The following is a 27,005-nucleotide window of genomic DNA, read 5'->3' on the forward strand; positions in this document are numbered from 1 at the left end:
TTAACTCTTGGGCTATGGGCATCCTATTAAGAAATTTGGAGCCCGATCCCACAATATGTAGATCATAGCCAACTTTTTCTTCTATCAGACGCAGTGTCTCTGATTTGATATCTAGCTCCTTGATCCATTTTGAGTTAACTTTTGTGCATGGCGAGAGAAAGGGATTCAGTTTCATTTTGTTGCATATGGATTTCTAATTTTCCCAGCACCATTTGTTGAAGATGCTATCCTTCCTCCATTACATGTTTTTAGCCCCTTTATCAAATATAAGATAGTTGTAACTTTGTGGATTGGTCTCTGTGTCCTCTATTCTGTACCATTGGTCCCCCTCTTTTGTTAGGTTGATTCCCAAGTATCTTATTTTCTTTGAGGATATTGTGAATGGAGTGGTTTTCCTTATTTCCATTTCAGAGGTTTTGTTGCTGATATACAGGAATGCCTTTGATTTATGCGTGTTGATTTTATAACCTGCCACTTTGCTGAATTCATTTATTAACTCTAGCAGCTTCTTTGTAGACCCTTTTGGGTCTGTTAAATATATTATCATGTCATCCGCAAATAGTGATATTTTAAGTTCTTCTTTTCCTATTTTTATGCCTTTAATTTCTTTTGTCTGTCTAATTGCTCTGGCTAGTACTTCGAGAACTAAATTGAATAGAAGTGGTGATAGAGGGCATCCCTGTCTTGTTCCAGATTTTAGAGGGAATGCCTTCAGTTTTTCTCCATTTAGGATGATGCTAGCCTGAGGCTTAGCATATATAGCTTTTACAATGTTGAGGTAAGTTCCTGTTATCCCTAGTTTTTCTAGTGTTTTGAACATAAAGGGATGCTGTACTTTGTCAAATGCTTTTTCTGCATCTATCGAGATGATCATATGGTTCTTGTCTTTAAGTCTATTGATGTGGTGAATAGCATTTATTGATTTCCATATATTGAACCAGCCTTGAATCCCAGGGATGAATCCTACTTGATCATGGTGCACAAGTTTTTTGATATGCTTTTGTATTCGATTCACCAGAATTTTATTGAGAATTTTTGCATCCAAGTTCATTAGAGATATTGGTCTGTAGTTTTCTTTCTTTGAAGTGTCTTTGTCTGGTTTCGGGATCAGAGTGATGTTGGCCTCATAGAATGAATTTGGAAGAGCTCCTTCTTTTTCTATTTCTTGAAATAGCTTGAAAAGTATTGGTATTAATTCTTCTTTGAAGGTTTTGTAGAACTCCGCTGTATACCCATCAGGTCCAGGGCTTTTCTTGGTTGGTAGTCTTTTGATGGCTTCTTCTATTTCTTCCTTTGCTATTGGTCTGTTTAAATTGTGTGTCTCTTCCTGTCTCAATCTGGGCAGATCATATGACTTAAGAAATTTATCGATATCTTCACTATCTTCTATTTTATTGGAATATAGGGTTTCAAAATACTTTCTAATTATCTTCTGTATTTCTGTAGTGTCTGTTGTGATATTGCCTTTTTCATCCCATATGTTAGTAATTTGAGTTCTCTCTCTTCTCTTTGTTAGCATGGCTAAGGGCCTGTCTATCTTATTTATTTTTTCAAAGAACCAACTTTTAGTTTTATCAATTTTTTCAATTTTTTTTTTGTTTCAATTTCATTGATTTCTGCTCTAATTTTAATTATTTCTTGTCTTCTACTACATTTGCTGTTGTTTTGCTCTTCCTTTTCTAGGTTTTTGAGGTGTAGTGTGAGTTCATTTATTTGTTGGTTTTTTCTTCTTTTGAGGAAAGAACTCCAAGAAATGAATTTCCCTCTTAAAACTGCTTTCATTGTGTCCCATAGATTCCGGTATGTTGTGTCTGTATTATCATTTTTCTCTAAGAATTTTTTTATCTCCTCCTTTATGTCTTCTGTAACCCATTGATCATTCAGTAACATATTGTTCATTTTCTATGTGATGTAGGATTTTTCCTTCCTTCTTTTATCATTGATTTCCAATTTCACTCCATTATGATCTGATATTGTGCAAGGTATTATCTCCACGCCTTTATATTTACTAAGAGTTGCCTTATGGCATAATATATGGTCTATTTTTGAGTAGGATCCATGTGCTGCTGAGAAGAACGTGTATCTACTTGATGATGGTTGATATATTCTATATATGTCGGTTAAGCCTAGGTTGTTGATTGTGCTGTTGAGTTCTATAGTTTCTTTATTCAGTTTTTGTCTAGAGGATCTATCTAATGGCGAGAGCGGTGTGTTGAAGTCACCCATAATTATTGTGTTGTGGTCTATTTGACTCTTGAACTTGAGGAGAGTTTGTTTTATGAACGTTGCAGCTCCATTGTTTGGTGCATACAAATTGATAATTGTTATGTCTTGTTGGTGGATGGTTCCTTTTAACAGTATATAGTGTCCTTCTTTATCCTTTTTGATTAACTTAGGTTTGAAGTTGATTTTATTTGATATGAGTATGGCCACTCCTGCTTGCTTCCGAGGGCCATGTGAGTGGTATGATTTTTCCCAACCTTTTACCTTCAGCCTGTGTATGTCTTTTCCTATCATATGAGTCTCCTGAAGGCAGCATATTGTTGGATTTGTTTTTTTGATCCAGGTTACTAGCCTATGTCTCTTGATTGGTGAGTTTAGGCCATTAACATTTAAGGTTACAATTGAGATATGATTTGTACTTCCAGTCATGTTTATTTATTTATTTATTTTAGTTTGGCTAATTTTACTTTTTGGTTATTTTCCTCCCCCTTTACTGAGATACCTCCTGCTGTTAGTTTTGGGCACTATTTTTCAATTCCTCTTCTTGTAGTATTTTGCTCAAAATGCTTTGCAGTGCTGGTTTTCTGGCTGCGAATTCTTTTAGCTTTTGTTTATCGTGAAATATTTTCATTTCATTGTCAAATCTGAAGCTTAATTTTGCTGGATACAGTATTCTTGGTTGGAATCCATTATTTTTCAGCGTTTGATATACATTGTTCCAGGATCTTCTCTCTTTCAAAGTCTGTGATGAGAAATTAGTCTTTAACCTAATTGGTTTACCCCTGAATGTAATCTGCCTCCTTTCTCTCGTAGCTTTTAATATTCTCTCCTTGTTCTGTATGTTGGCTATCTTCATAATTATATGACTTGGAGTTAGTCTATTATGGTTTTGAATGTTTGGGGTCCTGTAGGCTTCCAGGATTTGGCAATCCATTCCATCTTTCATCTCTGGGAAGTTTTCTAGAATTATTTCATTTAATATGCTGTCCATTCCTTTGGTTTGAGTCTCTATGCCTTCTTCTATCCCGATGACTCTCAAATTTGGTTGTTTTTATGACATCCCATATCTCTTGAATAGATTGCTCGTGGGATTTAAGCATCTTTTCTGTGTTGACTATATTATTTTCAAGTTGATAAACCTTGTCTTCATTATCTGATGTTCTGACTTCTACTTGATCAAGTCTATTTATAATATTCTCGTTTAAATTTTTAATTTGGTTTATAGTTTCCTGCAATTCTAGGATTATTGTTTGATTTTTTTTAAAGATCTCTATCTCCTGGTAGAGCTCGTTCTTTGCCATTTGAATTTGTTTGTTTAATTCATTTTCAAAATATACTTTTATTGCTTGGACTTGCTGTCTCATGTCTTCTCTAATATTCCTTTCCATTCCAGTTAGGTATGCCTTGAGTTCTTTCCCTATCCCTGTTTCTGCTGTTTCTATGTCCTCCTGTAGAATTAAGTTGTCCTGCATTGTTTTTACTCCTTTTTTCCCTTGTTTTCTCATGATGTTCACGTTACTTTCCAGCTCTATTTGATTGCTGTGTTTCTGCTCTCTTCTATAGATTTGTTTTTGTTTTGTATTACTCTGTCTCTCCTTTGTGTTGTTAAACTACGCCTGCTAACGTGGATTCCGCTAGGAAGGAATTCCGACAGCCGAGTTCCAGTGACATCTCTTCTCTGCTATGACGGGCCCCAGGCTCCTTGCCGGGGTGTCCTAATGGGGGTGTGTGACTGGACTGTCTCTGTTTGGTTTCAGCTCCCGGTCGCGGCATTCAGGTGGTTGCCAGCTGCCCAGTAGCGCAGGCAGCGGGCAGGTGATCAGTCACCGGCGGGGGGGTGGACTCCAGCCATCCAGTCGTGCGGGCAGCGGGCCGGCTGTCGCCGGTGGGTGGGCGATCTCTAGCCACCCAGTCGCACGGTCAGTAGCCGGCGCGCGGGCGTTCTCCTGCCGCCCAGTTACGCGGGCAGCGGGTGGGCTGTTGCCGGCGGGCCTGCGGTTTCCGGCCGCCCAGTCTGGAGGGCCGGGCCTCTAGTCCCCTGGTTTCTCCTGTTAGTCTTGGTTTCTCCTGCTAGACCAGATTTCCCCTGAGTGATGGCTCTCGGCAGTTCAAACTGTACTCTGGGCCTGCCGTTTGTTGGGTGTGGAGGGTGGCTATTGGGAACCCCGGCACTCTATTGTTTTGTTTCCGTTGTGGGGGATAGAACTGTACCGCTTCCTTCCCCCTCTGAAATCCCGTACTCAGCCCAGGGGTCAGTGCGGGCTCAGCTGGCGGGATTCCACAGAATCGCAGCCACTTTTCTCCCTGTTTGCTAATTAATCGCTTCTCTGTGGTGCCCCGCCGTCTGTAGTTGCGGGGCAGGCCGCGAGAATCTCAGTCAGCCCGGATCTCCGGTCGCACAGTTGGCTATTGGGATCCCCGGCACTCTATCGTTTTGATTTTTTCTGCTTGCCCCTCCCCCAGCACTGGCTAGACAGGTTTCGTTTTGGCTGCTGATGGGTGGGGGGAGTTGAAGGTCAGGTGTCTCTAGTTTTCCCCTAGTCTTTTTTTTTTTTTAAAGAGAGAGAGAGAGGAGAGAGAGAGAGAGAGAGAATTTTTAATATTTATTTTTTAGTTCTCGGCGGACACAACATCTTTGTTGGTATGTGGTGCTGAGGATCGAACCCGGGGCCGCACGCATGCCAGGCGAGCGCGCTACCACTTGAGCCACATCCCCAGCCCCTCCCCTAGTCTTTATGTAGGCTCACTCTGATACTCCCTCCCCCGGAAAGCCTAGGAGAGATTTTATTCGAATTCCCCGATGTATGGGGGATGAGCTGAGTGACACACACCTGTTTTATTGTTGCAATCTGTCGGAGAGTGGCAGTGGTTACTTCAGCTCTCCAAGATGGTGGCTGCTGATTGCCTTGATGGAGTTTCCGTTGTGGGGGATAGGACTGTACCGCTTCTTTCCCCGTCTGAAATCCCCCACTCAGCCCGGGGGTCAGTGCAGGCTCACCTGGCGGGATTCCACGGAATCACAGCCACTTTTCTCCCTGCTTGCTAATTAATCGCTTCTCTGCGGCGCCCCGCAGTCGGTAGCCGCGGGGCAGGCAATGCAAATCAGTCAGCCCGGATCTCTGGTCGCACTTATCTTTGTCTTTTGACATGCAACAACTTAAGTATAATGCGTTTGGGTGTGGATCTTTTTGTGTTTATCCTCCTTGGTGTTTGATGAGTTTTTTGAACACGTTAGATTTTTACATCGCTTGGAAAGTTTGGGGGTATTATTTTGTTCAATAGATTATTTTTCAGATTTTTTTTCTCTTTGTCCTCTCTTTCAGTGACTGCCAATACATAGGTTTGATATGCTTCTTGTTTCATAACTCTCTGAGACTTCTTGTTCTTCCTCTGTTTTTACTTTCTATTCTTCAAAATGGGTTGTTTCTGTTAATTTATCTTTTTGTTTAGTGATTCTTAATGGATTCAATTTTTAATTGGTACATTTTAGTTATGTGTAAAAGTGGAATTCATTGTGATAGGTGTATACATGTGCATACATAATTTGGTTAATTTCATTCTGCTGTTACTCCTTTCTCTAGCCTTCTTCTCCCTAATTCCCCTTCCTTACTCCACTGATTCCCATTATATTATCATAAGACCCTTCCCCTTTTAAAAATTTCATTATTTCTCTCTGACTTCCATAGGTAAGAGAAAGATTCAAACACGATTTTCAGTGTCTAGCTTATTTCACTGTTTGGTGACCACCCCCCCCCCCCCCGCCCTTCTCAAATATGTTATTGAGTGCCTTTAGTGAATTTTTTGTTATTATGTCTTCCTTCTCCAGAATTTCTTTTATTTAATTTTTATTTCCTTATTGAAAATTGCTATTAGTTGATTTGTTGTTTCATACTTTCCTTTTTTTTCTTTAAGTATGTTTTCCTTTAGTTCCTTAAACTTGCTTACACTAGCTGCTTTGAAGAATTTGTTAGAACCAACATCTGGGATTACTCAGTGATGTATTTGTTGACTACTCGTTTTCCTGAACATGGGTCACATTTTCCCTTTTCTCTGCAAGTCTCATGATTTTTTTTTATTCAAAACTAATCATTTAAAATAAAATTCTAGTTTGTAGTTTTTCTATCATTGATAACATTTAGGAGAATTCCAAAGACATTTTAGTAACAAGTAAAAGGATGAATGAATCCATATGAATTTATAATTTCATTTAATTTTTCTCTGTATAAGTATTTTTTGAAGCCTAGAGTAATATTGAGGGAAACAAAATTGCAATCTATAAACTTATATTCATTCCATAATATCACTGGAAAACAAGATCTAGTTTGTCTCTGTAATCACATCTCCCTTTCATTTATTTTTTCTTTTCTTCATATATTTCCTAAAAACTAGGCCAGTATTTTCTTTAATTTATACATTTGTATTAAAGGAAAATATTTTACTTAATGGAAGACATTTTCATTGGTTGTGTTGCCCATTTATCATCTCTAGTGTATTTAAATGGTGGGAATACCTTTAAAAGATTGGTTCAGCCTTAGGTAGATCCTGTGAGAGAATCCATATTCATGTGAGGTATAAATGTTATGTCTTTGTTCAGAATGAAACCTTGATTTTTCAATATAACAAAAATTTATCTTGTAAAATGTCTATGCTGTAGCCATGTGAAATTATAATTATTCTGAACAAGATCTGCCTATTCTATGTAACACCCAATTTTGTATGAAATTTCTAGAACTAGACCAACTTCTCAATACTCTCTGGACCAAAACCACCTGTATCAAAAAGGATAAAATCCATCAACTTCAAAGGAAACAAAACAACATAATAATCCATGATTGGGGCTACTCTAATCTATCTGTGTCTATGGACAAAGGTTCAGATGATGGTCCAATTTCCTGGGATCAGGTATTTCCATTATTTCTCTCATATAATCATTTGCTATTAATAAAGAAATTCAGCAGTGAGAGTTCTATCAGAGTTGTAGAAAATTCAAGAAGAGAATGTATATTTTCTTAAAAGTAAAAATGATTTATTTCTATAGCATGGTCTTACTTCTTTTTCTATAAGCAAGTTCCTGTAGAAATAAAAACAAGGGGTTTGGGGATGTGGCTCAAGTGGTAATACGCTCTCCTGGCATGTGTGGGGCGCTGGGTTCGATCCTCAGCACCATATAAAATAAAAATAAAGTTGTTGTATCCACCGAAAAGCCAAGATATTTAGGAGAATGAAATATATTGCTCTTTTCTTCTTTGAGTCACTATCAAATCCATATAAAATTAGTTCAGAAAATATATGGTGAACATTTAGTATGTACCAATCACCATCCTAGGCATAATGAAACCAGTGCTGAATAAATATACGCATAGCATTTAAGGACAATACAAGGCAGAGGAGGATATATACATTGCATAAATAACTACAATAATGCATAAATAAACTTAAGTTAGATTAGGAAGCAATAGCTTTAGATTGTGAGCAACATGACATTATTTGTATAGTAGATGGTACTGAAGATTTTTTAAGAGGTGATAGGTGAGCCTACAAACATATCTATATCTGTATTTCCTAAAGTTGTGTTTCAGAGAATATTCACTGGTCTACCTTAGCTTCTCTTTAGGTGCTATGGTCAAACAAGTTGGGAAAATATACTGGAAATACACATTTAACTGTGGCTTGTAAAGGAGTCTGGAGAGGTTCATTTTAGACAAATTAATCTTACTGAACCTAACTTTGATCAAAGAATCTTTCTCTGCCCTACTCATTTAAAATCTTCAGAACTTAGTGTTCTGTGATAATGGCTTGCATTTATTAAATACTTATTATGCATCAGACACTGTGTTATTTTGACCTGCATTAGTTCATTAATTACTAGAATAACTATATGTGTTAGTTTGTATTATTGCATCCTGTAAATGAGCTATGGAGCTAATAAGCATTGCTTGAGTTTATAGAAACTGAGGATATACATCTTTAGTTTTATATATATTATATATATATATATATATATATATATATATATATATATATATATATAAAAATATATAGGTCACATTATTAACAACTATGCTATTATTTGGGAAATGGTCCAGGAAATTGGACCTACTATATTATTAATTGGGAAATGATTTAAATATCTTAAAAATATTTTGTTCTTTATATCTTAAATGAGCAATACTTCTATGAAATACACTCTGTATCTTAAAACAGACAAGAGTACCTACTTTATATTCCTAATAATTCTGAATGTTGTGTTCACAAGTTGTGAATGCATGATTGGGCAATATCAAATATTTTTGCTACTATGTATTTTTAAAAAGTTAATTTCTGTTACCTATGTCATGTATAAAATATATCAATCAGAATTGATTCTTTCAAACTTATGATTATTATATTCAATGGAAGGTGACAAAAATGACCTCCAGATTAATCTTTGTAAAGTATCCTTAAGTGTGTCTCCAGAGCCATATTTCAGGAAGGGAATAAATTTGATTTATGGAAACTTCATTTGCATAAGGAACAAAGGTTATTTCTTAAAATTTATGTTTTCTTATTTAAGGCATGCATTTTTAATAACAATTACAATTATTGTTTGTGCTAACTATGCAAAATAAATGAAATAATATCTTCTACAATTATTCTTCTCTGTTCCAATATGTCACTTTTTTGTGACTCTTGGTGGGACCCTAACATGGAATACCAGTTCTGAGGACCCTGCTTATATTATTTAGACAACATTCTGCAAGTCTTGTCCCTGGATCAGAAACATTATTATCACCAAGAAACTTGTGAGAAATGTATATTCTCAGGCCCCACCCCAGAATTTACTGAACTAGCAACCCTGAGAGTAGAGCCCAAAACTCTCTTATAATAAGCCCTCCAAGTGATTATCAAAAGTGAAAATTAGACACTATTATTTTAGAAGACATTTGAAAACTTTCATAGAAATCTGGTGACATCAACACAAGAGTCAGCACATATTGAAGTTTTATGCAAAGGAATAAAGGTGTTTTAAAGATTACTGACCAGATATTCTAAATTTTCATTCTATTCTTTAACATTTTATGGAATGTAACTAAGACATTCATATTATCGATTTCAGAAGAAATTTAAAACAATAATGACTTACAGAGCAACAGCAAGTAAAGATCAAGGGCACAGAAGCTTATAATAGAATAACTGTTCTCTCTGAGAAGGTATTCTAAAACTAGAAACTATTCAATTTCTTGACAATGAACTGGGAAAAGACTCATGATATTCTGTTCCTGTTTACCTCTGTGCTCTTACTTACCAGATAGACATTTTCCCATAAGATATTTATGATGGAGATTTCATCATCAAAAGTGTGTTACTAATTTCCCTTTCTTTTGGCAGTATTTTAAATGAGATAAACATATTCCATCTGTAACAAATGGTTCAAAAAAGAATATTGTCTTTGGTACACATTATCTTATTTAAGGGAGGAATACCACATATTTAACTTTCAGGTGATACTTTCAGGTGAGTAGGAACCTTTTTGGAATTCTTGCACAATTCCTTTCTAACAAATGCCTTCCTCACTCCTATCACATGGGTAGAACTGACCTATCAGACAGATAACTGACCCAAGAGAGCCCCCAGATGACTTTCCTGAACTAATCAGTTCTCTCTCAGGTTTTGCAGACTCAATCCATTCTTGGATTCCTGACTGAATGTCACTTTAGAATGGGAACTTACATAGCCTCATGATTATCAAATGAGAGGACAAAGTGTAGAAGGAAATAGATACCCACAGAAGGAAACAGAGAGGAAAAAATGCTTCATGTACATGTGTGCACACACATACACATCTTTGGTTCCGATTTCCAGTTTGGGCTGCAGCTCCTTATGAGGTGTGGCCTTCAGTGCCTGGATTCTCTGAGATCCTTTGTGTCCTTCTACTGTGATCTCCTCCTGATTTTCTGGTTTATGTGGTTTGTGTTCCATGCAAACAAAAGCTTCCTAATCAAGAAAAAAATTTTCTTATCTATGGAACCATCACCAGATGATTTTTTTGTGTCTGTATGGTTGAAAAAGAATGTATCATTATTTTTTAATTAAAAACTTGTCTTTGTTTAAAATCTTAAAAATACTACAGCACAGCAAATCAGATTAGCCTCGTAAAGCACTGACTTTTCTAAAAACACTTTAGTGACTGCAACTAAAGATCACAAATATATTGCATTGGGGTCTTCTTTCAATAAAAGTCATTCATTTGTGCTTGTGAAAATATGTGCCAATTGCATTCCCATATTAAAACATTTACATTGTAATCTTTGATGTATACAAACATCAGCTTTTATTTCGGAGATGAAAAAAATGCCTTTTGGAAATTTTTAAGAGACTTGTTGTCTTTGTTGTTTATTTATAAGTTTTACTTAATTAATATGCCTATATCATATGGAAAATTATAGACATTAAAATAAAAAAATAAAACAATAGAAAACAACAATTCCTACTGTTCTGTGGAACGGTGATGTCAAGTAACACAGGTAGTCATATCATTGAGTGTTTGTGTACCAGCTAGTTGACACAGAATCCACTTTTAAAATTTTTAACCTTAATTTTATCACTTTTGGAAATACAGGTTGCCAAAACAGGCTTATTAAATCAAGGAGTTATTAAAGATAACGACCTCATTACCACCAAGTTCCTGTTTATCCCGTGAAGTCTTAGCTACGTTGAAAACCAACAAAACACAGGCATCAAGCCTTATTTTGACTGCTGGTTCCATCACCATGCAGCACATTGTAAAAACAGTGAGTCTTTTCAGGAAAGAAAAAAGTGTGCAGGAAATATTAAATAAGATTCAGAATGAAAGCAAGGTGCTACAGACTTTGATCTCAGATTTAAAAATAATCCTGGGAGGTTCACAAAAAGTTAATGAACAAAGAGCAGCAGGGAAACGTATAGGAATGGCTTCCTCTGTCCATTGTCGACATTCTGTCTAGTTTGTTCCTCGAGGATGGCAATTGGTGGCACATCTGGTTCAAAACTGAGGTTAGTAACAGCATGTTTTCCCCATACAGACTTGCTTCTCTGCTCAGCAGCTGGTGGAGATATTTCTACAGAATAGATTTTCATCCATTTCTAAGGAGGACTTTAAGCAGCTGAGTCCAGGGATCATCCAACAGCTACTCAGCTGCTCTTGCCACCTTCCCACCGACCAGCCAGCCAAACTTCTACCCACCACGCTGGAGAGTAAGTTCTGGTTCTTTATTAGGAAGCTGATCAGCCCAATGTATGTAATAATAATAGTGAGCACAGAGTATTTATGATGTACTAGGTGCTATTCTGAACATCCCATATTTACCAACTCATTTAATCCTCCAATAATGTGAGGAGAATAGGGGCTATTAGTATACTCATTTTACAAATGAGGAGACTGAGGCACTGAGATGTTCTGTGACATACTCAAGGACACACAGATGGTAAATGATGAAGTTGGCATTTAAACTTGGGCAAACTGGCCCCAGTGTCCATGTGTATAGCAATACTGCTTTCCAATAAATATTTCATATTCTGTACACAATTTATGTAAACTGATTTTGTCCTCCATATTTGACTCAAATCATAGATCAACTGAAAAACCCACAGTTGATAAGTGACACGATCTAAGAGAAAACACATTAGTATTGGAATCTGAAGTGCAGAATTGAGTCATCTCTTTTCATCCCCGGCCACTCCATGACCTTAAGCATATTTCTCCTTCCACAAAGTTGTCTCTTTTCTGCACAGTGAGATACTATGGTGGTTCCTAGCCTTTCACACATCATGGAACATGTACAAAATGAAGGAACACAAAGGTAAACCAAAGATGTGCTTGGATGGAGGTGACCAATCCAGTGGGATACCAGCCTCCCAGTTATAGTTGACAGCCATAAGAAGTGAAGGCATGGACACTTACACTCACAGGAAGTGAAGCCATGGACACTTACAGGAAGTGAAAGTACGGATACTTGCACTCACAGGAAGTGACAAAATCAACACTTGTACTAGCCTGAGTCCTGTTGAGTCACTATAGTAGACAAGCTCTCTCACAGGGTATCCATGAGGTTCTGAGGTGTTCATGAGTACAAAAATGTGTTCAGTGAACCTAAATCACTGTACATGTAAGACCCTCCTCCAATGGTGGCTTAAGAATATCCATGACATATAGTAGAGATGTGACAGTTAACACATGCAACTCTAAAGTATTGCCATTCATTTGAGGACCTTATATGTATTTTTTTTTCAGAACCGCATTCTTTTTCTTTGAGCTAGCCTGCAATGCCCATCATAGCTAAATTATTTAGCAACTCACCTCTGAGCCACAGTGCATTCTATGGCAGCAAGTGGCTCATTTGAAGACTTTATGGGAACAAAAGCCTGCCAGGCCTAAAGACCAGAGCCTCCATGTTCACTGGGAAGGGAAAAAAATGTGTTCTTAAAAGTGATCAGCTAAATAATTTAGTATCTGGTGGTCACAATGGTTGAGGACAGGACTATGGTACCTATGAGCTTGTTTATATTCCCACCACTCAGCAGAGTGCCTGGTACATTCAAACTTGGGAAAGGGTTTTCAAACTCAAGATCTACAATGAAAAGTTTATTCCCCTTTCTGACAAATTTCTAGACTCTTCTAAGGAATAGTCTTCCTGAGAAAAATCTCCACAAATAACACACACTAAAGAGCCTAGAAAAAAAACATCACTGTCCTCAATTTAAAAATTTTCATTATGTGATTAAAGGAAAAGACTTGTGTTGGACTTTGGAAATTATAGAATATAAGATGTTGCATTAAAGATGGGAGGACCCAGGGATACATTATTAAGGAAATATTGTTTGCTAGGCTGTAACTAAACCCCTAAGTGCCACCTTTCATTGTTTCTGGGAAAGTGGATTATACCCATGTTTAAATCAAATTACAGACCTAGCTGCTCAGGAATGGCTAAGAATTTAATAGAGAGGTCAAGGTCTATTGTAATGATGGAAAATGCTTACAACATTCTGCAAGTCATCTGACTCCAATCAAGACACCATGGCACCTCTATAGAGACCTGGGGTAAATTATCAGAGTCCTTTGACCATAAATTCTGAGATTTTTATGGTTTTCAGGTTGCCCTTCCCAAAGGAGAGCAGGCAAAATCTGACTCACAGAGGATCTGAAAATATTTTGTAATGTATGTTATGCAACATCCATTCTCTTCCTCATCACATCTACCCACAGGACAAAGAAGAGTATAACAGGAAAACAGGGAACTTGAAAGTTTTCCCTTTGCCTATGAAATGTCATACCCTCACTTGTCCTTGGGAGTTCTTGACATTTTATGATCTTATATAGCTACTATAAAAATGTGACAGCCTTGAATTTTATTGGAAATTTAGGTACCCAAATTAAAATTAAAATAGTTTTATGTAGAGATGGTAACAATGAAATTCCCATATAGAATCTATCTGGGGAGAAATGAGAGATGAAACTTTGTTGGAAATCTTTAGAGATGTTATAACATAGGTATTCCTACTAAATTAGAATGAAATAAGACCTCTATGACCATTCCAACCACTTCAATTTTTTAAAGTTTTTTCTTTTTCCAGTGCTGGGTATAGAACATAGGGTCTCACACATGCCAGGCATTTACTTTACCAGTAAGCCACATTCTCCAGACTTTTTTGAATTTAAAAAAAATAAATTGTGGTAAAATTTACACAAAATAAAATCTACCATCTCAACCTTTTTTTTTTTTTTTTTGGTTCTTGGGATTGAACCTAAGATCTCATGCATGCTAATTATTTGTTTTGCCATTGAGCTACATCCACAACCCCCTTAATCATTTTTCATTGTACAGTTCAAAAATGTCAAATATATTCACATTTGTGTACAACAGCTCTCTAGTACATTTTTTCATGTTGCAAAATAGAAACTCTACAACTATTGAATAATAAGTTTCCATCTCCCCTAATCATCTTATGAAATGTCCATTATCAATGAAGGCAATGGATGTGGGGGAATCAATGTCTGAAATTTTCGTCCTTCATCTGAGTTCTCTATGAATTCTATTTCAATATTAGACCCCTTAACAATTCAGAAGGTAGAATCAACAAAGGTCCTTCTAAAATCCCAAGCCCATTTCCATGTCACCAGTTGTACCATTAATATCATCTAACGTGAAAGGTGAACTTTCCAGAAAAACTTAAAATTAGTTAAAAAGTACATTTTCTATTATAACATTCTTTTTTGTTGTTCTTTTAAAACTATTTTTTAGTTGTTGATGGGTCTTTATTTTATTTATTTGTATGTGGTGCTAAGAATAGAATCCAGTGCCTCACATATGCTAGGCAAGTGCTCTTCCACTGAGCTACACTCCAGCCCCTCTATTATAACAATGTTTGAAAGCACATTTTCTTTAAAAGTGCATAGCACTTTAAGTATTAGGATAGCTGAATTGTTTGATTTCAGCCAAATGAAAATGGTTCCATGAATAACTCTTTATCTCCAAGTCATTTATTTGTTTCTGAAAGACACTTCTCTCTTAATGTTTGTTTTTCCATCTCCTCCTTTATTTCTTCACCTTCACATATATTTGTTTTTGTTTGAATAATCTTATAGATTTTACTTTTTTGCTTTTCTGAATACTAAAATAAATACCTGGAAACCTGGAGCCATGGTATAAATTTTAGGGGTTATATAATTATTGCAGTAATCAAAAAATGCAGACTGTTCAACTTTATATTATCATCCATTCACATTTTATTTTTGGCTATTTTTTACCAACAAATCACTCATTTTAGTTATTGAGAATAAGAAGTACTTTCAACATTGCATGTGGTTTTGAGAATTTGGGGGAAGAAGTTTACATAGTTATTTTGTACAGAAATGGATCTATCATGGGGCCAAACTATAGCCTCCCCTATAACATCTCTTCTTTGCCTTTTAAAGATTTAAAATCTATTAGATGGAACTCATTGCTAGTGTCTGTCAGTGGATTTGTAGTTTTAAGAAACAGATATTAATTTCTTTGTGGTTTGGAAATAAACTAGGTTTGTGATTGCTTCTTTGATTTTTATTAAAGAGTAGTCAGAATAACTTCAAAGCAACGAGCTTAAGTGAAAGTCTTGTCTTAGTCCTTTCTATGACAATACCATAGAGTCGGGACTTATAAATGATAGAAAGTAAGATCTGGAGATTCAGAAATCCAAGATCAAGGTGCTGGTAGAGTGGCCTTTGGTGAGAGGTCCACTTGCTGGTGTCTTCTCACTGAGCCTCCAACTGGTGTAAGAAAGTCTGGTCTCTTTAGCGCCTTGTAAAGGCTATAATCCCATTCTCAGGGCAGAGCCCTCATGACCTAATCACTCCCCAAAGGCTCCACCCCCCTAATATGGTCTCCTTGAGGTGTTAAGTTTGAAGGGAGAAGAGCTTCAGAGTAGTCCATTGTTTTCCATAAGAATTAAAACTTTCCCCATATTTTAGTTAGCTATTTTGCTGCTGTGACTGAAGCATCTAACCAGAACAATTTTAGGGAAGGAAAAGTTTGTTTGAGGGCTACGGTTTCAGAGGTATTAGTCCATAGAAAGTCAGCTCCATTCCTTGGGGATCTAAATGATTCTGGCATCATGGCGAGGGTGGTGGAGGGAAGCAGCTCACATCATGGTGATCAGCAAGAAGAGAGAGACTCTGTTCACCAGATACAAATATATACCCAAAGCCATGCCCTAATTCCCACCTCCTCCATCCACACCCTACTACTTCAGTTACCACTCAGTTAATCCCTATCAGGGGATTAAATCACGGATTGGGTTAAGGCTCTTGTAACCCAAACATTTCTTCTCTGGACCTTCTTGCAATGTCTTGCATGTGAGCTTTTGGGGGATACCTCACATCCAAACCATAACACCCCATATGTAATTTATATCACAATCCACATCTCTATCTATTGTCATTGTAAAACAGATTATTCTGGCACTTTGAGTAGCTGAAACATGACTGAACAACAATGAGTACTGACAGTCTTTGTGATCTCCTTTCACTTAGAATATGGCTACAGCACAGTGGCTGTGACACTTCTCACACTGGGCTCCATGCTTGGGACAGTACTGGTCCTTTTCCACAACTGTGAAGAGAACTACAACCTTATTTTACAGCTGTTTGTGGGTTTGGCTGTTGGGACACTCTCAGGGGATGCCCTGCTCCACCTTATCCCTCAGGTAATCTGTTTCTTTCCATTTCAGATGGAATGTGTTGAATTTCTCTTTAAATTTAACAACTGGAGGCATTTACACAAAATTTTACAGTGGCTTCAATGAATAAATACAGTGGCCAGTATTTTCCTTGGAAAGAAATAGTATTTGTCCTAAGCTTCTCAGCACTTGTGGAGGAAAAGAGACGACCAAACATTAAGTTCACCTCCTATTATTCTTATTTTTGAAATAAAAAAAGAAAAGGTGATCAGATCTAGATTCCTATTAAGAAAGATTCCATAAGGCAATATCCGTTGTCTATAAATAGAAAAAAATGGACTGTGAGATGTTATGCTGGTTTTTCTCCAGTTGCCTGTGCTCACTCAGATCCACACCCCATTTTTCTCTTTTCTGCCCCAAAAGGTTGCATCTCCTCAGCTCCCATGCAGGCTAGAATTTTGTTTGGGTCAAGCCCATGGGAAGCCCAAGATAGATCGGAGGAGAGAGAGGCAAGTGGATTTCTTCACAGCTCCCTCCTAGCATTGGTAAATGTTATTGTTTCAGTAACAGCACTTCCTCCCTTTGCCCTTTCTACCTGAAGGGTGGAATTGAGTTTCTGGGTTTGCTTTTCCCTTGTTGGTACCTTGGACCCTGCCCACAGCTCAGTGTAGCAACCATTATTAATTTCTCTTTCATGAAGCCCTCAGAATGGATTTCTAATTTTCTTTCTTGAATAATGGTGTCTGGATTTGTCTTAAGTAAAATGTAAGCACCAAGAAGCTAGCCCTTTGTTGAAGTTATCTAAGGGTTTCTATTTATCAGAAATGAAAGCTCTTAGACCCAAGCTACTAAAAGAGTGGTGGATATCTATTCCCTCTGAAATCTCTTCATATGGATGGAGACCATAGACCAATGATCCTGCCCTTTGCAAATCCCAAGATGTTAAAAATTTTCCACAAGCCTCTGGCACTTTTCTACAGGGTCACTCTTGTTGCTTAGAGGCTCAATAATAATATGATGTTTGGAAAATCGCAAAGTGAGCATTGGAGAAATAAAACAAACCATTATTAGTTTTAATTTCCTTCATAATCTAATTTTCTGGAAATAATTCAGGGCTCGTTATTGGCTTGAGGCAGTGGCCAGGGCCTTTTTCTAGGTCACCACAGTGGTTACAGAGTTGTTTACTGCCTGAGAGTCTGGAAAGCCAAAAAGGATCTGAAGGCTGCCTGGGTCTTTAGAGGGGAGCACACAGCTAGCTACAAGCAGCAGGGGTGGATTTGGGGGTGGACAGGAAATGTTACAGAGGTGAACTTAAAAGTTACCTTGGTTTCCTGAAATTTAGAGGGCAGTTTCTTTGCTTGAAAAAAAGAGTTGAGAACAAGAATTATTAGAAAGAAGAGGAAAGACATAGTACAAATGTGGTGGAAAGTTAGAAAAATCAGTGTCCTGAATGTGACCCAGGTTTTCAAAAATCTGTGCAGAGCTGGGCACAGTGGTTGCATGTCTGTTATCCCAGAGGCTTGGGAGGCTGAGAAAGGAGGATTGCAAGTTCAAAGCCAGCCTCAGCAATAGCAAGGCGCTGAGCAACACTGTGAGACCCTGTCTCTAAATAAAATACAAAATAGAATTGGGGATGTGGCTCATTGATCTAGTACCCCTGAGTTCAATCCCTGGTAAACTGTGTGGAAATGAGACAAATGTTATTGTTGTAATTTCCCTTTTTATTGGCTAAATTTATTCAACTTAAATCTATGTTATATCCGGAAAGTAAGGTGATTTCTTCTGCTTTATTTTGTGATATTGCAATACTCACTAGCATATGAAATAACGGTAATTACAAGTATTAGGTTGATATATGTTAACATACTTACCAAAAGAAAAACAGAATAACATAGGTTTTATTTTTAGTCATATCTATATACTCAAAGTATGCATGTAGGTACACAGTCATACTCACACATATGCATACGTACATCCCATAGGCATTGATATCCATGGGATAAGTTCCAGGATTCCAAAGGGTGTCACAATCCAAGAAAGCAAGGGTATAGTATGTGCATATATCCTATACATTCAAGGGTGTAGTATGTGCATATATCCTATGCATATCCTCCCTAAACTTGAAATCATCTCTGGACTATTTACGATATCTAATACAATGTAAATGCAAAGCAAACAATTATTACACTGTATTATTAAAAGGATAATGACAAGAATAAAACTCTGTACTTGTTCAATAAAATTTCAGGGTTTTTCCCCTGATTATTTTCAATATGCAAAGGATGCAGATGTAGATCATGGATATGGAGGGCCATCTGTACATGTGCACATGCACAAATGCCGACATTCACAGGTGTATGAACATACATACAGAAATCTATACATAATTTATTTTTTTTCTTTAATTTAGTGGTCAGGAGCATTCGAAATCTGGAAACTACTATGCTAGTTTACAAATTTTATACTCTTAAGAAAGAAATATGATATATAAGGACTTACAAGAAATTCTGGGAGCTGCGGCTGCGGCTCAGGGGTAGAGCACTTGCCTACCATGTGTGAGGCACTAGGTTTGATCCTCAGCACCACATAAAAATAAATATGTAAAATGAAAGTATTGTGCCCATCTGCAACTAAAACAATTTTTTTAAAAAAGAAATTATGAAGTCAATTAATGGATTGAAAGAACTGATGAAAGAGTCAACCAGAGCAAAGTTCTTATTCTCAATTCATTTCATGATTTTTGTTTGTTTGTTTTGTTTGTCCCAGAGGGCTGATAGTATTGCTGATCATATAGCATACAAGTGGAGGAATGTCTTCCAGATGGATTTCTTACATATCTGAATATTTATTAAAACTTTACTCTAGTTGCATTGGGTCGGGGGGAATAAAATTCCAGTGAAATATCTCCTTCTGTGTTCTGGGTATAAATCATATTGATTTGGAATATTGATATACCAACAGATAGAACTTCTGGAAGAAAAAAAAAGCAGCCACAAGACAGAGAATGTATAAAAATCTAGGCCACTTGCTAAAATAAAACTGAGGTGTCATTTTTATGCATCAGGATAAGCTATTCAAAGCTCTCCTTTATTTTCTACTGTATACATTTTATTTGACCCTGTTTAAATCATGTAGTGGAAATATTCACATACCTAAAACAAATGGCAAACTGAGTTTTGAATATCTCAGTCATCATGAGATCCCCAGACTGAAAGCTGAATATATTAAACTACTGTGCTTACTATTTGATACCAAGGTCATAAAAAGTTCTTTTCTCCCCCCCCCACTTTTTTTTTTTTTTTTTTTAGGTTCTTGGTTTAGATAGGCAGGAAGATGCTGAGTTTGGACACTATTTCCATGAAAGCAAAGGTCATATTTGGAAACTGTTGGGTCTAATTGGAGGCATCCATGGATTTTTCTTGATAGAAAAATGTTTTATTCTTCTTGTGTCACCAAATGTCAAGGTAAATTTTAAGTTTTATTTATCCCTTTTTCCAAGATTTTATATCTTTTGTTTGAAAGGTCCTTATTCGGAAGTATTGATATCTTCATGAAGTTGTCTATGCAAGGGATAAACTCTTCAAAGAATCATTCTAATGAGTTTCTCCTATTTTTTTAAACATATATTGCTGGTAAGTTAATGTACTTGCTACAACCTTCTACGTAATCTTCATGTTTGGTACAAAACAGGACACTATTTCACGTCTGGGGAAAGTGGCTCAGGACTGGAGTTGTGGCTCAGTGGTGGAGCGCTTGCCTGGCATGCATGAGGCCCTGGGTTTGATACTCAGCGCTACATATAAACAAATAAAATAAAAGATCCATTGACAGCTAAAAATATTTTTAAAAAAATAAAACAACAGCAAAAAAGAATTGGCTCAAAGTTCTAGCTACTAATCAGGATTTAGGATGTTTTTCTTATCCATAAACAGATAACAAACAAATGAAAGCTTTGAAAGTTCACAAAATCACCAGCCATCATCTATTTTAAGGGCATTTAAAATGATACAAAACCAGAAGCTCAGGAACGTGATATGTAGCAAATATTTTTCCAGCTTGAGTAATTTCTTTCATTATACTTTGATAATCATTTTCATTTTTAATGAAATAAAATCAATGTGGCTTATTTGTGAATTATTTGTCTTTTGCTCTTACACAATGTTGTTTAAGAAAAAAAAGTTACCTATTTGGTGGGATGGTTAAAAAGGGTCAATTTTTATGAAGGACTCTAAAAAATTAAAGCCAATTTTCATGATAAAGTCCTCAGGTTCTTCAGTCCTGTGGTTTTCCACGTATTCCCTGAACTTTACCTCTCCACATAACAACTGGAAACTTAGATTTAATTCCCAGGGCAAACATGATTACCTTTTAAATATCAGCACTGATGTATTACCATTCCTAAGTTTTTACAAAGTTATTTTTATGCATCAAAATATAAAATGGCTTTATGGATGAATGGAGGGATAGGTGGGCAGATCTGTGATAAAATACATATAGGAAAATGTTAATGGTAGGATCCAAGAAGTGGTTATCTGTATGTGCCCATAGAGCATGTATGTTTGAAACTTTTCATTACTAAATGGATGTCAAGATTCAAACAGATTTCAAATCAAGTCTTATAAACATTTTGTTTCAATGAGGCAGGATTTTCTTTGTCCTGGAGTGCAAGCTAGGACACTACATTAATTCAAAAATTATGAATTACAGCTGCAATCATAGCAATTATCCAAAACATTTAGGAAATTAGCCTCCACAAATGAAGTTCTAATCTTAAGAAGTACAAATAGCAGCTAAAGATCTCCATTTACCTACAGTAGATTAACATTCATGGACTGGGAAAGCTAAGCTAAAATATCAGTCTATCTCTACTAAATGGTTAGATGTTTAACCAGTTTGGAAATGTGTAAAATAAATTCTGAAAAACTAATCTGTAGTTCATTTAGATTGTCCTTGAGCTTGTCATGAAACTTAAAATGAGTTTCAACAATATAATTTCAAGAAACTTTTTATTGCTGGGCAAGGTGGCATACGCCTGTAATCCCAGCAGCTTGGGCGGCTGAGGGAGGAGGATCGCAAGTTCAAAGCTAGCCTCAGCTACAGCGAGGTGCTAAGCAACTCAGTGAGACCCTTTCTCTAAATAAAATACAAAATAGGGATGGGGATGTGGCTGAATGGTTTAGTATCCCTGAGTTCAATCCCATTACCAAAAAAAAGTATAATGCTCTAATTGAAGAATGCCTTACTAGAGATATTATTTTAGTAATTATGTACAATACAGTGGATGATTTTGCTATCTCTATCAGAAAGTATTAAAATTAAATTTTGTTTAAATAGAATTTAGTGATAAAAAGACAATATAAAAACTACCACCTTTCAAACCTCTCTTACTCTCAACTAGACATTTTTAAAATTGTATTCTCAAAGCATTCTGAGAATGCATGATTGTTGCAGAGAAGAACTGTGCTTCTCCAAGATTAGACATTTTAGCAAATATCCATCATGAGGGACATATTCCTGGTGTTCTATTTATAATACCCAACACTCTGAGCAATAAACAAAATGTTCAATGGAACCCTGGAATTGACAAAGTTGCACCTGTGTTCCTCTGTCTTCCGCACTAATTTTAAACCATCCTTATCCAGCAGGGCCTGTCATTGGCTAATGGACACGTGGGACATTCCCACCACCTTGCGCTGAACCCTGAATTAAGTGACCAATCAGGAAGAGGCAAATCTCCTTCAACTATCCAGTTGGTAGGTTACTAATCTAAATGAAACATTCTATTAATGTGATTGCCTTCTTTCCTTTATTTCTCATTGAACAGATGAAAATCAGTAGGGTAGACAGAAGAGAATCCACTCCTGATTTGCCTATTTGTCATCATGATAGATATCAGAAAAATCTGCCAAGCACTTGAAGCTGTTTTAAAGAACAAAAAAGCCCTGTCTGCAGACTTAAGTGATTGCTATCTTTACCACTGTGTATCACTTACTTGTGGATAAGATGGATACAACAATCAACTTTTAAATTTTGTTTACAAGTTTTCATGAACCAGTTGACCTTTAGATTTTCCATTTTGTATGCTCCTAGCTACTTCTAGGTTGATGCATATAAATGCTGAGTAAGGTATTAGTGTATCGAGGGCTAGGGCATTTATTTTATCATGCAAAAGAGAATTGATTATGTCCAATGAGATGTTCCATAGTGGGGGCCTTTGATTCCACTGAATTCTCCACAACAAAATCTTCCATGTTCATTTTTAAAATACAATTCCACTAAGGTTCAAAACAATATTCTCTTTCCACTTAAAGAAACAAGTATAGAGGCAGGAGAAATATGAAAGTGATATGTAACTCTTAACTCGTCTCTTGTAACCCTAGCTTTGACATACGGGGTTTATAGTTCAAGGATACCTGAGTAGAGATAAGTTAGCTATTCACGAGAGATTAACATAGCAAAATAGAAATCTGATAATAGATTCAGGTCTAATGCCAACTCAGAGACATTCACATAAAATATTCTTTTAAGATGATTTTGAAAATTGTATTCTATTTATTACTTAGGTATTTTAAATGTGTTTTAAAAAACAATAGTTTCAGGCTGCAATTAGTTTTGAAATCACTTTACTGCAGGTTTTATTTCTTCTGTTTCACTGAAGAGCCCACAACCTCAAGACACGTGTAAGCAAACCTCTGAAGCTAACTTTGTTTTCAACACTTTGAACACTCGGGGTCACTAATATATTTCACTGTTACTTTCATTATTTAAGCCGCAAGATCAATTTTCTATTGCAAAATAGAAATCATGTGAACTTTTAAAACTGTTTCATGGGTTCCATTTCCCATTTTTTTCAGGAAAGTATAGCTTGAAGGAGGAAAACCCTCAATTTTTCCCAACCAACGAGGAACCTTGAACATTTGCCTCTGATTTCCTTTGCATAGTATGATGATACATACTTTTTTTTTTTGTCAGAGAGAGTATTGTGGGATTAATATTTGGACCCCTTCCTTTTAGTAGAACTATAGAACATTTTTCTTCTGGTCAGGCTTTTGATATAAAATATTCACATCGCTTTCATGTTTCTAGATCTGCCCAATTTCAGGCAAGAGGCCTGAAACTCTAAATTGTTATCTTTCAGGTCATACTCACTTCTTAACCTTCCTTCTCAAAAAAAAAAAAAAAAATAGCCTATCTATACAACCTGGGGTTACTGTGCCATGTGAACTTTATTTACTTTCCCTTTCACATGACAAAAGACATTTATTTCTCACATTAATTTGTATCAAAATGTCCCTAATTGGGGGGTGATAGAGTTATGTGAATATACTTCTTAAAGGACGCTCTTTCCCATTGGAGGAAAGCATTCTTTTCACAAAATAGATGAAGAATCTGAGACCCAGAAAGGGTATCCTACAAAAAAACCTGACCCAGTCTCTGAAATAAAATCAGGTAGTGATAACTTACACCCTAGAAAGTAATTTCAAAAATCTTCTCTGTCATGTGTGAAAGGATGAAAAATTTTAATAATCTATTTGTTTATGTAAGTCTGTAGATCTATTTTCCAAATTGACAAGACTCTTTGACTAGAAAAACAATAATAATTTTTAAAAAAGAACATTATACTGCAGTGAGTGAAATAAAGTGTTAGGTTTGCAAGCCTTTCTTTTCCATCCAGAAGATGCCATCTGCTTGCACAGCAGAAGAGGAATCCTAGATCTACTATCCACTCTCACAGGAGATGTGACAAATGAGGGCAAGGATCATTTTTTTTTCTCTACCGCTTTTGGGTTTCATAAAAGCTTGCATAATTTAAAAGTCTGAATTACAGACTGTCTCTTGGTAGCCTACAGCCATCCACGGAAAGGTACTGATCTGTGTAAGAGAGATATTTTTATCTAAACGTAGGTAGTGCAAAAAGTATTCACATTGTTCAATTTTAGATTACATATTGTCTATGAAACCGAGTAGTTTTAACGTCTACCTAGAGTATCAAAATATCTTTTAAAGCTCAATATAACTCTTCAGATGTTTCTGTTTCAGCCAAATGTGACTGTTACCCGCTTTTCACCAGTTATTTTTAAATTTTCAATAGAAAGGTCCAGAAGATTTACACACTGCTGAGAGTCCCATAGACAGTATGACAGCCTCCCACAGAAAATGTGAGTACCAATTTAAAACAAAACAAAACAAAAAACAGGTCTGGGGTTGTGGCTCAGTGGCAGAGCGCTGGCTTAACACGTGCGAGGCACTGGGTTCGATTCTCAGCACCACATAAGAAACAAATAAAATAAAGGTATTGTGTCTATCTACAATTAAAAAAAATAAAAACCCAATAACTCATCTTTAAATGTAGTAAGTTCCATAGAAAAAGACTGTATCTGTTTAAAAGTAAAATGGCAAAAGCATATAATTTCATATTGGATATCTAGTTCATTATTAAAAACTTAGCAATAAGATCTTCAATAAAAACCCATTCTCATCTGTCTCCCAAACATACTGACACATTCATAACAACTTGACTCCATTCTTTTAAAATGACATTTTCCCCCTTTGCCTAGACTGAGAGGTCCTAAAATCTTCAGTGTATACACATGCATGGTTATTAGGACTCCTTTTAAATTATGCCTCTATGATGTTTGAGACTTTTAATTCACTCTGAAATGTGGAGACTTCCTTGTTTTTTTTTTTTTTTTTTAATCTTCTTTCAGAGTCGAATAAAAGTTCATCACAAATGTCTGTCTTGTCATACTGCCATTAGGACAGTAGAGTTCAAATTTGGTGATGTTTCATTATTCACAACTTTTTCTGTAACTCATTTGTTCATCAAGCTTTCAATCGACCTTTTTTCTTTCCATTTCACCATTTCTCTATTTAATTTCCCAATTGTAGATAGAACTTTATGCCTTTTTGCTATGTTTTTGAATAAGTCTTTGAACTTCTTTGTTTTTGGTTTTGGTTTTCATTAGTTGCTTTTGAATCTTGGCCCCATTTTTTCCCCATTTATGCTACTGTTTTGTGACACAAACTTCCTAATGTTTTAATGTTAACCGGTTATGATTAGTTATTCCCATTGTACCACAATAAGTTAGTCAATCAGTGACAAAAAAACAGCTAGGAAGAACTGAACTCTTCTTATAGGCCAAGAACAATGTTAAACACTTGATGCAGACTACCTTGTTCAATTCTCCCACAATTTAGATACAAATAAATATTATCTAAATTATACAAATGAAGAAAGCAATTATTAGAGAGGTTAACTCATTGCCCAGAATAGCTAGTCAACTCAGCACTGGGGAACTAAAAAAAATGCTAATATACCAACAATTTCTTTGTGATTATTTATTCATGCATGCAGCCAAGGATCCTCTCACATTCTTTTTTTTTTTTTCATTCAAGAAGTGTTTGAAGATATGTGGTGCTAGAGGCACTGTGTATGCAGTGGAGAACAAAATAAGAAGGTTCCTTATCCATGGTCTGTTACATAGTTTGGGATATAAATACTAATAAGAGCAAATACTTATTAGCATTATAACCATGATTGTTGTAGCAATGGCTATTCAAAGTGCTTTAGATATATTAACTCATGTAATTGATGTGTTTCTTTTATTCAAAATATATAATTACATGTGCTGGCAAGTTCAACTTCTAAGACACTGCTAATATTGCTTTCCTTACTGAATTTTTAGTTCCAGGATTAATTTAGAATATTTGGCCCTTAGTAGGTCCATCATCAAGTGTTTTTGTTGTTGTTGTTTTCTTTTTTGAAAGAAAGGAAGAGGAAAGAAGCTGTGTCAAGTCAAAATTAGGACCAGGGAATGAAAACTAGACGGGGGGGGGGCATTAATGTTCTTAATCAAATATTTTGTAGTTTGCATATCTTCCCATTTCAGATATCAAGCTTGGCCTTCAGAATGAAAAGTGAACAAATCCCAATTAGAATATGCAACTGCCCGTCTGCCAGGAAAACACTGAATTAGCTTCAAACATTTGATTACTTGTTTCCTATTATCTCATTGGTAGAACTCAGCTTGTGTTTCAAAAGACAGGATGTGAAAATCCTATCCACAGTCTGATTTAAATAAACAACAACAAAAAAATCATATTAGTTCCAGCTCATGTTTCACCATGGAAAACCTCAGATATATAGAAAATGTTAACATAATATGACTGCCAGGTACATGAGCAAAGGTAAAAATATTATAGATTTTTCTCTAATGAGTACATTAAATTACCAACGGATGCTTATCTTCCTCTAAATGTTGTTTAAATTATCTTAAAGAATAGTCTTCTTTGTGGCTTACATGCAAATGTGTATTTTGCCTTGTGGCTGGTTACATATCCATATTCTGACATTTAGAAACCCATAATCAGAGATAATAAAATAACAGACAGCAGAAATAGGCCATACTGTTTCCTAGCAGAGTGTATTTTGGCTAAAAAATCTTTCATTTGAATATATTCTATTAATATCAGAACTACATGTAGGCACAGGGAAATCACAATTTTATTTGCCTGATGCAATGTGGTCAGATATATCACTTTAGATTTTGAAACATTATTTATCTCAGAGAAGAGCATTATCTCTGAAAAATTGGCAGGAATCGCTAAGTGAC

General features: G+C 36.1%; 1 protein-coding gene across 3 annotated transcripts in view; it reads left to right on the forward strand.

Moving 5' to 3' along the window:
* SLC39A12 (solute carrier family 39 member 12) overlaps positions 1-27,005 on the forward strand; it is a gene marked incomplete at both ends in the record, with an annotated part of 70,705 nt that overhangs the window by 15,374 nt on the left and 28,326 nt on the right. The window contains 6 exons of one of the 3 annotated variants that reach the window (XM_081299749.1): positions 6,953-7,125; positions 11,265-11,436; positions 16,247-16,419; positions 19,701-19,856; positions 22,035-22,145; positions 24,485-24,551. In XM_081299749.1, the coding sequence (XP_081155875.1) occupies positions 6,953-7,125; positions 11,265-11,436; positions 16,247-16,419; positions 19,701-19,856; positions 22,035-22,145; positions 24,485-24,551 (852 nt within the window). The remainder of the gene's footprint in view (positions 1-6,952; positions 7,126-11,264; positions 11,437-16,246; positions 16,420-19,700; positions 19,857-22,034; positions 22,146-24,484; positions 24,552-27,005) is intronic. The other 2 variants (XM_081299750.1, XM_081299751.1) reach the window with 2 other exon arrangements.

The sequence above is a fragment of the Spermophilus citellus genome (assembly GCF_964194105.1).
Source record: "Spermophilus citellus genome assembly, chromosome: 6".
NCBI classification, from domain to species: domain Eukaryota; kingdom Metazoa; phylum Chordata; class Mammalia; order Rodentia; family Sciuridae; genus Spermophilus; species Spermophilus citellus.